The 12,627-nt window shown below is 63.3% G+C and overlaps 1 protein-coding gene across 1 annotated transcript; it reads right to left on the bottom strand.

Annotated features, from left to right (window-relative positions):
• Positions 1 to 7,392: 7,392 nt before the first annotated feature.
• On the bottom strand, positions 7,393 to 12,603 carry LSM7 (LSM7 homolog, U6 small nuclear RNA and mRNA degradation associated). Its single transcript, XM_027582596.1, has 4 exons — positions 12,555 to 12,603; positions 12,381 to 12,471; positions 8,973 to 9,044; positions 7,393 to 7,679 (listed from the first exon to the last, which is right to left on the bottom strand). The coding sequence occupies exons 1-4, from the start codon at positions 12,558 to 12,560 to the stop codon at positions 7,537 to 7,539; spliced, it is 312 nt and encodes a 103-aa protein (XP_027438397.1). The 5' UTR covers positions 12,561 to 12,603; the 3' UTR covers positions 7,393 to 7,536.
• Positions 12,604 to 12,627: the final 24 nt, after the last annotated feature.

Consider the following 12,627-nt stretch of genomic DNA (forward strand, 5'->3'; position numbering starts at 1 on the left):
AGTCATGAGGACATCCACCCCGGGAGTCATCTGACGTCGTTCCTGCGGGGTCTGCAGGGAGGCCGGCGGTCCCGGGCGCCGGGATGAGGTGCGTGCCCGGGGACGCAGGGCCGGCCAGGGTGGCGCGCAGCATGCCAGTCCCCGCCGCGAAGGCGCGGTGGGGAAGCTCCCGGCACAGAGTCGGCCCTCCTGAGGGTAAAAGGGACCCTCGGTGATCTGGAAGCCGCTCCGCTGCGCAGAGCTAGCCTTTCCCTGAAGACCGTGGGAGGCTCCACGCCCATCCCCGAAGACTCGCCCCTGGGTCGTATCTGGAAACACGGCGGCCAGCTCCTGCTGGGCAGCTTAAAATGGAGGATGCGTATCCACGTTTGTAACCCCGCTTGGCCCAGTGTAAGCTGGAGGGTGGGGAGGTCCGGCCAGAAGAGGGTAGTCTTCCCTGTAAGCCCACACTGCATACAGAGACCCCCTACGTCCTGGCCTTCATGACCCCCCGGGGCAATCCCACAGATGCAAGTCTCCAGAGAGGGATTGCTGTCTCGCCCCCTCGGGAGCAACCCAAGACCGAGGCGATGCCCCACGCCTCCAGCCCCACTAGAGCCACGGGTCCCCTGCCCCACCAACTCCCTGTCCCCGTCACCGGAGCCGAGTCAGAAGGAGCCCCCTGCCTGCTTCCCGATGTGGCAACATGGCAATGTGGCGGGGGGGCCTCCAGGAAGAACCAGAGTACACCCCCTCTTCTGAGCCAGAACAATGCCCCGAGCGTCTGGGTTGTTTCTTTGAGGACCCGGGCACATTCACGGAGGACTTCACGGGCCTGACCCAGACGTCTGATCTCACCCGCAGGGACCCCTGGGTCGTTGCCCTCACCCTCTCCTGGAACCCGGGGGGCTTCTGCATCTGGGCGGGAGCGCAGACCTGTGCAGGCGCCCTCCGTGCTGTCCCGCCCCACGTGCACCCGCTGGGGTCGGGGGTGGGACCTCAGACGGACCCCGGGCGGGGCCGTCAGCCTGGGCAGCAGGGCCTGGCCCTTGGGGAGGACACAGAGGCGCATGTCACCTGCGACGCAGCTGGGAAATCCTGCCCCCTTCCCTGACTTCCCGCTCTGGACCCCTAACTCCCGACCCGCTGCATCGTCGGGGGAGAGGCAGAGCCAGATTCGAAATATCTCGCCCATCCTCTGTCTTGGTGGTGGAGAAACCACCTCGCGGCTCCCAAACTTGGGGTCGGCGCCGGAACGTCCAGGCCTGGTCTTGGGAAGAGATATTCTGTCCACCCTGGGAGCCCCTCTTAGCCCCCTGGGGGCTCGGGGCCTCCTCCCGGCCAGCCTATGAGCCGAGGAGCTCGGGCTTGGGCGCTTTCCTCGCGGGGACGGGTTGCGGTTGATCCCGTGTGCAACGAGGACCCCAGGACGGGCTCTAACTTTGTAAGACCGGCCGAAACTGCTTTAAAGGACAAGAGTGGCTACCCTGGCAAACGCCAGCACCCTATTAAGCCTGAACCCCGGCGAGGCCTCCGGCCCGTAACAGACACGTTCCTAAAGCACGGCCTCCTGGTCCCGAGCCGGTGTCCCTGCAGGACCCCCACCCTGCCTGTTCTGGAAGGGGGCGGAGAGTACCGGGTGGCCCAGGCCCCCCGGGCAGCCAGCGGGGCTACCATCCCCTCCACCCCATCATGCCTCATCCCTGCCCTGTCAGTCCAGACGCCTGGAGGCGCAGCTTGGCTCCCAGCCCTCCATCTCCGACGCGTTCTTCTTCACGGCCGCACACCCAGAATCTCCATCCGGCTGCCGGTGGCTCAGGCGCTCCGCGTGGCGGTGTAACTCGGCAGTGACCCTGCACAGTCCTGCCACAGGGCTCCAGCCCCGCCCGCCTGGCGATGCTCTTGCCAGAGAACTCGGGGAGCCCCCCCCCCGTCCGGCCCCCGCCCTGGCAGCCTGTGGATGACCTGCTCCTCTGTCGCCCCTCCCAGGGAGAACCAGGGCAGTGAGCTGCCCTGACACAGGCCCAGATTTCCCAACAAGGTCGCGCCTGGGCCACGTCCTGACCCTGGGAAGGCGGGCACTTTCTGTGGCGCGCAAGGAAGCCGCATCGGGCCCAGGCCCGCCGCGGACAAAACACAGCTCAGGAGGTTTCTAGGGCGGGGAGGCTTCTGCGGGGTCTGGATTCCGGGGTCCGGGTCACTAGCCAAAGCCCCAATAGGAGGTTTTAAGAGGCCCAGACACCGACCTGCTTGAACAGAAGGGCAAACAATGGAGAGCCTGCCCGCCACAGCCCTGTGCTGGGGACGCCTGACCTTGAGAAGCCCTTCGCCTTATTTGGGGCTGAAGGGCAAGGGGTGGCTCAAGGGTACTTACTCGAGGACGGGGGCGGCGTGTGGCCGGCCCACGGAAGCAGGTTTATAGAAGAAGGACCTCCGCTAGCGGCAGGCGCCCCACACCAGGCCCTCCGCGCCCGAGGCCGGGCTCCCTCCCCGGACCCGGGCCTTGGGACTAGGGAGGTGCCAGAGAGCGGACATGTCCCGGACTTGAAGCAGGGGCCTCCTTGTCCTCCGGCGCTGCCATCTGCAAGGAAAGGGGACTTTACAGCCAAGAGCTCCCCCTGCCCCACCCCCCGGAGACCACGATCTCCTGCGAGCAGAGCCAACAGAAGTAGGGGACACGTCACTGTCCCGGCGCTGCGCATGGAGGAGGTGGAGGGAGGCCTCCAGGCCCTTGGGGCGGCCGCTAAACCCAGCCCCGCCGCCTCCCCCTGGGGGCGCCCACCGTGTTCTCCTGGCTCCCAGGCCTTTCACGCTGCACCCTCTCCCTGGCCCCTTCCTGGCCACACCCCCTGTTCTGATGTCTGCACCCCGTATCCTCAGGTTCCTGACAAAACGCACCTCCTCTCGCCTCAGCCAGGTAAACCTCTGGCTGGTGGTGGACGGCAACCCCGAAGGACACCCCGAAACACGGCCCACACCCACGACGTCTGCCGCTCGCCACTGTCCCTCCAGGGCTCCGAAAACCTGGATGGCGGGGACCTCCGGACCCGCAGGCAGGCCAGTGTCCCACCTCGGCCGGAGGTCGTCACGGAAGACGGACCGTCGCCCGGTCCTTGAGGGGGAGCGTCAGAGGAGGTGGCCAGGTAGTTTCTAAGAGGACGCCCGGAGGCCAGCCAAGGGTCCTGCCACAGGGCTGGACCGTCCTGACAGCACCCAACAAACAAAGCCACAGGAAGCCGGGTCAAACCAGACAAGCCCAAGACCGAGGAGGCCCTGACCCAGTAAGAGAGAAAAGATGCAAAACCTGCCCCCAAAAGTCCCCTCCCCGAGTCACAAATATCCCCGCCTCGTTCGCGGCTCGGTCATAGACCCACACCCCCACTCTCCCTGGAGACCCCCACTCTCACGTCTGCGGAGCACGCTCGCTTTCCTAAACTCCCACGGGCTTGGCTCGAACACTGTGTTTGTCCTTGAATATTTCTCTCAAGGAGACCAGGAGCCTCCAGCGACACCTTTTGGACGGGCCAGGTCGAGGCCTCAGGACCCGGGGTCTCCGCAGTGCACCGGGCCACGGTTCCTAGTCTAACGGGGGAGGTGGTGGGGGGCTGCTCCTGCAGGCGGCGTGGCTCTGGGTGGGTTCGGTGCTGGTAGCATCCGGTCCGGGGGGCCGACCCCAAGCTCAAACCGCAACCCCGAGGATGCGAGGACCGGCCCCCTCCGCCTGCAAACTCGCCCCACGTGCAAAAGCCCCTTACATCCGGGTCCTCGACTGAGCCCTCTCCGGGTTCACGGGCCGGGAGACCTGGATACGCACAAAGCCACATCGGACGCCCGGGGGGCTCCAGGCTCTGTAGCAGACGGCCCCACGCTACTCGGCAGCATCCGGGTCCTTTTGCTGGTGCTTGGGGGTCGAAGGGAGGTCTTCCCTTGGCTCTTGGCAGCAGGAAGGCACCTGCAGCATGAGAATGAGGGGACCAGCTCCCTCCGCACTCCTGCGGCCAGGGCGGGCGGGGCAGGTGGTTACCTTCTTTCCCTGTGCGCCACCCGCCCCCCCCGGCCCCCGACATGAGTGTCACCCATCCCGCTTTGGGCCTCCGTGACAGGCCTCGGTGGTGTTAGAGCACAGAACGGGTCGGGGAGAGGGTGCTGGAGGCCTCCCACCACCGGGGCCTCAGCGTCCTCATCTGGAAGCGGGGTAACGACAGGGTTTGGGGGCGGCCTGCGCCAACCAGGAGGCGTGCGTTGGCCCATCCGCTACCAGAGCTGTTGCACCAGGCAGCTGGGGCCGGGCTGACCGTGAGCAACGTCAGGATCCTGTCCACCCTCGGAAGCCTCCAGAATCTGCCCTGAGGCGGTGTCCTGGGGATCTCTGGCTGCTCCGGGCTCCCGCTGGGGCCTGGCCCTCCCTCCGCGTGGGCTGGGGACGCCAACACTGTCCCCCAGAGCGGGGCCTCGGCCGACAACACCCGAGGCCTCTCGGCCAGCACCTGGAGGCCGTGGGCCGTGGTGACCGTGTGCACGTGGAGCAGGACCAGCCCCTGGTCCGGCGGCTGCAGCGCCTGCCCCGTGTGCCGAGGCCGGTGCAGGCTGCCGCGGCCAGGGAGCTCAAAGGGCGGGATCCGGGCAGGGGTGAGGGGGAAAGCTCCCTGGGGCATGACCGCCGGCTGGCTGGCTGGCTGGCAGGCTGGCCGGGCAGGCGGCTGGGGATTTGTACCCGGGCCAGGAGGGCGGGAGGATGGGATCCAGTGTCGCCTGCCAGGCTGTCTTGCCCTCATTCCGTCCCCCACCCCGCTCTGCCTCTGCTGTCTCCCCATGTCTCCCCCTGCGTCTCCCCGTTCCTGGCTTTCTCTTTCTCAGTCTCCTCATGAAATATTAAACTTTCAATATAATATTAAATATGCAATCTCTCCTTGTGAGACGTTGAAACATTAACAAGAGGCTAACACCCCCCTCAAGCACCATCTTTGCTTCCAGGTCAGCACGATCCTTCCAGACCTTTCTCTACACATTTAAAAGCACAGAGACACGAGGCCTTCTTAACCACTATCATCTTGAGTAAATGGGGTCAGAGCACAGGAATCGGTGTGCCCAGCTCTGGTCGCCGTCAGCGAGTCTCGGAAGCCTGTGGCCGCGTCACCAACACCCCCGAGCTCAGCGGTATCCAACTACTTTTCCCCGTGACTCTGGGGTTGGCTGCAAGTTCTGCTGCTGCTGTCACCTGGGCTGACTCGGGGGGCCTCCCACCCCCTCAGGAGCGCCTGGGCCGAGAGTGTGAGACCCTCACAGGGCCGCGGCGGGCGGTGCTGGCCGTCGGTCTGCGGTCACGGGCCCAGCTGCCTTCCACTGTGGTGCACATCGTGGGGAGAAGGTGGACGCTGCGAGCCTCCTTCCACCATATCCTGATCCTCAAAGCAAGTGCCCGGTATCTGAGGGGTGCGGACTCCCCCTCTTGCTGGGGACAGCTGCGGAAAACGTGTGGCTCCGTTTCATCGACCCCCGCGTGGAGAGAGCTTCCCCTCTGTACAAAGTCCCTTCCCACTTGGTCGGAGGAAATGGAGTTTGTGTTGCAGATCTCCTGGTAATGGGCAGCTAGGTTATTTCCAGTCTTTTACAAACCAGGTGAAACGGACTCTCTAGGGCAGATGCGGTTAAGTGGGATAGGCCCATTTTATCCCCCTTTCTGGGGAGTTCTGCCTGAGCCCCCAGGGCCGAGGTCTCCCTCTTTTGAGGGCCCCAGAGCATTCTGTTCTCATTTTCAGACGTGAACATGAAGCTCTGGGCTCTTCACCCACTCCCCACACGGCTGTGACCCAGCGCCTGGCCTCAGAGTCACTATGTGATGCTTTTTCTTGAACTCGAGAAGGAGTGGGACCTCGGAGAGGTGGGGACACGTCCTCTAAGCCACGCAGCCACAGAGAGAGGAGACTTGAGCCCTGCACGTCGTGGCTGCAGAGGGCAGCCTTTGCCCTCACCCGCTTGCTGAAGGGGCGGGGAGGGCGGGGAGCAGTCCGGAGCTCAGGGGCGTACAGCGGTGGGGCAGGGGGCTACCAGGGCCAAGCCTCACTTGGTCTGCGAGAGAAGCTAGGGGCTGGAAGCCAGGCTGCCCTATTCTGGGCCCTGGCTGCCCCCAGGGCTCTGATGAGGTCTCATTGGCCTCTAAGGTCTTGCTGCACCCCCCCACCCACCTTGGGGTCAAGGCTTCTGGGCCGACTCAGTAGTGACCCCAAGGTCTCGGCATCAGGCTTTGTGCCTCGGCCTCAGACCAGGCAGGCTCCGTGTGTGAGAGAACAGACGCCCCAGTGCCCGGGGGCTCGGCCCCTCCCCCACGTGGCCTCCTTGGCCGAGTCCGGGCCCCCGACTGTCAGATGGGCACCAGGGACTGGATGCTGATTCTAGGTCACAGCCTTCCCGGAGGGCTGCCGCCTGCAGCTAGCCCCGCGGCCGTCCCCCCCCCCCCCCCCCCCCCGCCCCCGCCCAGCTGCTGAGGATTTGGCTCCGGGATGAGGTCTCTGATAAGGGAGCTGGTGGAGGCAGGGCCAGGCGGCAGGGCTTAGGAGTGAGGGGCAGGCATAGGGGTTGGCCACGTGGCGGATGACGAATTCCCAGCCCCAGCAGCAAACGCCGCCCACAGCCACGAACCGAGATCCCCCCGATCAGCTGGAAGCCAGCGGCTTCAGGTTCTTTGGTGGCAATGCCCAGGAGACAGCATGTGCGCCCACCTGGCCCCTGTTCTGAGCCCGGGTCCCGCCTGCTGCCAGCCTCTGGCACGTCCCCCACCGGCAGTGAAGGGGTTAGGGGCCACAGGTCCTCTCCACCCTCCCGGGTGACAAATCAGGCAGATAAGCCTGCTCCCCTGGGGACAGTCCCGTGGGGGTCCTAAAAAGTACGTGGAGTTTAGAGAACAAAGGTCAGGGAACACCTTTTCTGACCAGTGAGGACAGGACACAGACAGGCGCCCCGAGGATGGTCTGCAGACGGCCAGGGAGGGCGGGGGTCTGCAGGACCCTCAGGGGGCCGCTGGGGTGGGGCTGAGGGGAGGAGAGAAGCCGCAGAGCCCAGCCCAGATGAGGACCTGGCCGCCCTGCTCTTGTGTGGATCCAGGAGGCCCTGGTTTTAGGGGAGCCTGCTGGCTAGCGTCGGGGGGCACCGAAGGGACAAAGCAGAAGCAGGGACGGGCCACTGGGGCCTTCCCGCTGACGCATGTGGCCCGTCTACCCTCCTGGAATCACAGGCTGGCCCGGGGGGGCCACACCTGCCACGGCGCTCCAGCCTCACCCTCCCTGTCCCCTGGCGCAGACGGCCCGGGCCCCAGCACACGCCGTGGTTGGCCCTTGACAAACTCTGGCGGGCCAAACCCAGTCCCTGGGAGCAGGTTCTGCCAGAAAACCAAGACTAAAAGCAAGATTCTGGGGCTCTAGGACACTTGAGGTTTGCAGTTTTATTAAGAAAACAAAAACAACCTATATAAAAAGGAGAGTTCCGTTCCTGCGGTGGCACGCGACGCGGGGGAGGGCAGCTCCGAGTCCTCAGGCGGCCGAGGCCCGAGCCTCCACGCCGCTAGGCATCCTGCTGCTGGATGAAGGGGTTGGGGATGGCCTCCATGCCGTCCTGCGGGCAGATGAGCACCACAGAGGTGCCCCTGCACACCACCAGGCCCAGCTGACGGGTGTCCTCCGTGAGCTTGTACTGGTCGTCGGGGTCTGTGGAGCAAGAGGGAAGGGCGGGAGTGAGACAGGCCCCAGGTGGCGTCCAGACCCGAGGGGACACGGCACGCCAGGCGTGGTGGGCAGGGGAGTGGCTCTAAGGACCCAACCCAAAGGGAGCCTGCCGGCTTGGGTGACAGGCCAAGGGCCTCGCCCTACTGCCAAAGCCCAGACATGCTGCCCTTGTCTCCGAGGTGACCCACGGACCACGAGGGCCAGGAGGAGCTCTGGTGACAACAGTCCACGCGTGCCCTCCTTCCACAAGGAAAACACGGCCTGGGGGACCCTGGCACCTGAGCCAGCAGAGGTCCTGAGGCCACGTTAGGATGAGCAGCTGCAAGAAAAATCAGTCGGGGACTCCCAGCTCCTGCAAAAATCTCAAAGCCCTATGGGGCAGGTCCACTGGCGGTTAAGGGTGGGATGAGAGGCCCCCATGGAGGTGACAGAGGCTGAAAACCTTGACCACTTTTGCAGTATGTTGGGGGGAGACCAGGTCTGGGGCACCAGATCATGCAGGAGTAACCACCAGATCGTGCAGAGTAACCACTGTCCTGGGCCTGGCCCCTCCCGGAACCCACGAGGGGGGCTGCTCTGGGGCTGAGACAAGACGGCACAGACCCCACCACAGGTGAGGCCGCCCTGGGAGGAGCAGGCTCCCGGGGCCACGTGGCCTGGCGTGCCCTGAAACGCCCAGCTTGCTTCCACTTCTGGGGTTTTCCCTACGGGCCCATGTGGTGGAGCTGTCCTTTCACAAAGGAAGAAATCATCTGGCCAGGGGGGCCGGGCCGGGATCCCAGCATGGGGGGCCAAGCAGGGCGTGTGGGCAGACCCAGACCCAGGGAGGAGAGAAGAAACTGAGGGCAAAGCAAGAGGCCTGGCGGCACCGGCCATTCAGCCGTGACCATGCTCCCCCCACAAAGAGGCCTCTTTGGTGGCCCTGTGAATTCGTCACCAGAGTAACACAGAGTCCCCGAGGGCCAGGACCCTGCCTCCCTCCCAGGTCTGGATGTCCCCTGAATGCCTCAGACGGACTGAGCTGCAGACCATGTCGGCAGATGGGCAGGTGCCGGTCTGACCAGTGTATGTTGCTGCACAGGCTCTGGGGACTTGGGGTGACAGGAACCAGGACCCCCGTTAGCAGCAGAGGGTCCACGCGGGGGTAGCAGGAGACGAGGGAGACCAGCTATCTGCTTCACAAGCACCGTGTCCATCACACAGCGGCAGCTCGGTGGCTTTGGGGCAGTAAAAAAGGCCCAGCAAAGAGTTTCCGAGTCCCACAGCTCTGCTCACCTCTCATGTACTCCACGGTGCCGTCAAGCACGAGATTGAGCAGTGGGTCGAACCCTTTCAGGATGCCGCTGGCTTGTAGGAACCACCGAGGAGAGAAACAGAAAGGCGTTAGATAAGCGGTCGTTCTGGGGACAGGTGCACAGAGACGGGCTCACCCCCAGAAGGTGCAGATGTGGGGAGCAGCCTCTGCAGGGACGGGAGAGAAGAGGCACCCGGGGGAAAGTGAGGGAGGGGCTCCAGGAGGGGAGCCATGAGGATGACCCCAAACCACCCCTACCACAACGTGGTGGCAAATGTCTCCTGCAAAGGGCCAGCTGGTGCACATTTCAACCGTGTGGGCCCCGTGGTCTCCACAGCAACCACTCCGCGCTGCCTTCCTGGGGCGAGGCAGCCAGAGCACACGGAGACACTCGCCTGAGGCTGTGCCGCGATAAAACTTCACTCACGGATACAAAAACGTGCAATAATCGTCTCATTTTTTCAAATACTTAGAATTGTTAAAAACTGTTCCCAGCTCATGAGCCATGGCATACGGCCACACGGAAAGGAGCGGAGCACCAACCGGCGCTGCCGTGTGATGCAGCCTGAAAGCACCCCCCCACCTGCTCAGGCCTCCCCGTCTCAGGCACAGTTGGCGGAAGCGGGCGTCCCCCCGAGTCACTGCAGCTGTAGAGTCTGCACCGAGAACGGGGCTGGACGTGACCGGCAGCCCCGCTGGTGTAGGGTGGGGTCTGCAAACTATGGACCGTGGGCCAAGTCCAGCCGCGGTGCTTCTCTGAGTGGCTTGGCCAGCTCACAGCCGCGGTCACTTGCTGACGCGCGGTCTGTGGCTGTGTTCCTGCTCCAGGGGCAGACGTGACAGCTGCAACAGAGACGGTCTGGCCCTTTGGGAAAACGTCTGCCAGCCTGACTTGCTGGGTTGGAGCCCCTGGCTCTGTGGCTTCCTCTCTCCCTGCTTGTGTCCCCCGCCCGCCGCAAAACAAAGGTCACGAGGACACCCGATGGGGTTACAAGCAGTGGGCACTGCGCCTGCACCTGTGGGTCTGTCCTCCTCAGTGGGGTGCGAGCCAGTGTCCCCCACCCCAGTGACCACCTGTGGGAGGGGACCTGTGAATATGATGGGACGTCACTCCTGTAAGTGGGTTATAGGACAAGGAAGATGAAGGAATCTGCAGATGTGATTAAGGTCCCAGAACCAGTGCACTTTCAGCTCCCCTAAAGAGAGGCTATGCTTGGTGGGCCTGACCTGATCAGATAAGCTGTTAAGGGAATAGGAATTTTGTAAAAGAAGAAACCGGAAGCGTGGGAAGGATTTTCCTGCTGGCCCCGAGGGAGCAGACTGCCATGGTGGGGACAGAGTGCTGTGGCAAGGGCTGGCAGGCAGCCTCTAAGAGCCACGAGTCCCTGGACACCTGCAGCAAGACACGGGGACCCCAGTCCTACAGCCACAGGGAATTGAATTCTGCCAACAACCAGCAGGGCGGGACGAAGGCCCTGGGCCTGAGATAACAGGCTCCTAGACACTCCTCTACTGCAACCTGTGAGACCTGGAGCCCCAGGCACCCAGACTCCTTCCTGACAGCCGCCACGAGACAGTAAATTTGTGTTGTTCAAGCTGCTAAAGTGGTGGCAACTTGCTATGCGGCATAGAAAGCCCATACAAGCACCCTGAGAAACGAGAGCTGCGTCTTGTTCACATGTCCGACGGCCAGCACGGTGCAGACAGAGCAAACACTCGTTCAGGTTTGACTTCTCACTGCTGCCAGCTACCTACACTTGCAGGCACCACGCTCTTAACCACACCGGTGCCAATCACCTGCAGCTCGGGATCGCCGTCTCAGGAAACACACTGAAGATCAAAGAGGCAGCTGAAGAAATGAAATGTTGCTCAAGGGCTTGCTGGTGTCAGGAACCAGGCTAAGCGTGCCTCCAACCCTGTAACCTTCATGGCCCGGTGAGGCAGGCAGAGTGAAGAAATGAGGAAACAGAGCCCTACGGAAGGTAAGCTGCCCAAAGTCCCACAGGCAGTGTGCCAAAGAGCTGGGGCTCTGACCCCAGAGGCTAGGCTGCAGCCGCCATGCCCAGGCCACACTGCCTGTAAGCATGAGCAACACTGGGCCTCGTTCCTGCCCTCTCCTCACCATGTGTCAGGGGAAGATGCAGAGTTCAGTGTCCCGTTTACCTGCATAAAACGGGGAACCATGGCAGACAGTACTAGGAGCTTACACCAAAGGGGCGTGGCCCACGGTGGCGGGTCAGGGAAGGCTTCCCAGAGCAAGAACCTCGAGCTGAGAGCAGGAAAAGGACTCTGGAGTTAACCCGGAGTTAAAAAAAGAGACAAGTGACCCCAAACGGAGTCAACTGTGCCAAGCCCATGCTACCAAACCAACACTTAATACCTAACCTAACTGCAGCTTCAGCTCTCCCAGAAACGCAATCTCAACCAATCAACGTGGAATTTCCGGGCAGGCACCAGTGAGCTAATCCTCCTGACACACCTCCACCATCCCCCAAGGAGGGTGACCATGCCTGAAACAATCCACTCTTGCCTGTTCCCGCGGCCTCCTGCCTACAAACACCTCCCATCCCGTATAGCTCCGGGAGCTCCCTTCTGTCTGTATGGGATGCTGTATGACTCAGGATTAGCCGGAAAAGCCAACAAGATCTGTAAAATTCACGCAGTTTTCTACTTCAACACCGGTAACAAGTTAGAGCTGGCAGGAGCACTGCAGCAGAGATACTTCACAGCCCTGCGGTAGTTGAGGGCTCCACGTGCTCCTCAGAGACACACAAGGCTGTCCTTTCCCCTCTAGCACTGCGGGGAGCCTGGAGGGGCTGAACCGCGCACGAGAAGAGTCCATTTGTGTTTAACAGGTCCGTCTGCTCCACACTTAAGAGACTGACTGTAGGGCCAGTGGTCTCAACCGAGGACAGACCCGGTTGGGTTGTCAAAACTCAGGGATGCTCCCGGCATCTAGGGGCATCCAGGGTTTGCTGCTCAGCAGCCCGGAGCGCCCCGGACAGCCCTCACAACCGAGAACAATCCGGCCCCAAAGTCACGAGTGCGGAGCCCAAGGAGCCCGGGCGCAGGGGCATCAGCGACCAGCTGGGACAGCTGTCCGGGAAGGACTCGGAGAGAGGAGCGCGCAGCAGGCAAGCCAGGCAAGTCGGGACTCCCAGTCCCGGCCGCACCAACGTGGCTCTGGGCTGTTCGGACCCCTTCCCGTGCCTCGGTTTCCTCGCGTGCGGAACGCGAGGCACAGCTCCGAACCCCTCGGCGGAGTTAGGAGGCTGGCTCGAGTTTCCCGAGCAAAGCGCTCAAGGCGGTGCCCAGGCATCCGCCACCATCCTCTCCTCCGCCGTCGCTCACCCTAAATCGTTTACGGGGTGCGGGCAGCGGGGTCTCACCTTCGCGGCCTCCCTGAAACTTCACCCGAATCGTCTTGTCGATGTACTTAGACAAGTCCAAGATGCTCTCTTTTTTCTTCTTCTCTTTGTCCTGCAGGGGAAGCAGAGCGCGTGAGGCGTAGAGCGCGGCCGGGTCCCACGCCGCCCGCCCTGCCGGCCCTGCCGCGCGCTCACCGCCATCTTGCCGCACCGCGCCGCCCTGCGCAGGCGCCGCCGCGCGCCCTTTGACCCTTCCTCCGCGCGCAGG

This window comes from Zalophus californianus, chromosome 1, assembly GCF_009762305.2.
Source record: "Zalophus californianus isolate mZalCal1 chromosome 1, mZalCal1.pri.v2, whole genome shotgun sequence".
In the NCBI taxonomy this organism is placed as follows: Eukaryota; Metazoa; Chordata; class Mammalia; order Carnivora; family Otariidae; genus Zalophus; species Zalophus californianus.

What these genes read in the sequence shown, in the direction of transcription:
- LSM7 (XM_027582596.1), bottom strand. An exon ending in GTTTCAGGGAGGCCGCGAAG is followed by an intron (nt 9,045 to 12,380) that starts GTGAGACCCCGC and finishes GGTTCCTACAAG; the next exon opens with CCAGCGGCATCCTGAAAGGG. An exon ending in CACCGTGGAGTACATGAGAG is followed by an intron (nt 7,680 to 8,972) that starts GTGAGCAGAGCT and finishes CTTGCTCCACAG; the next exon opens with ACCCCGACGACCAGTACAAG.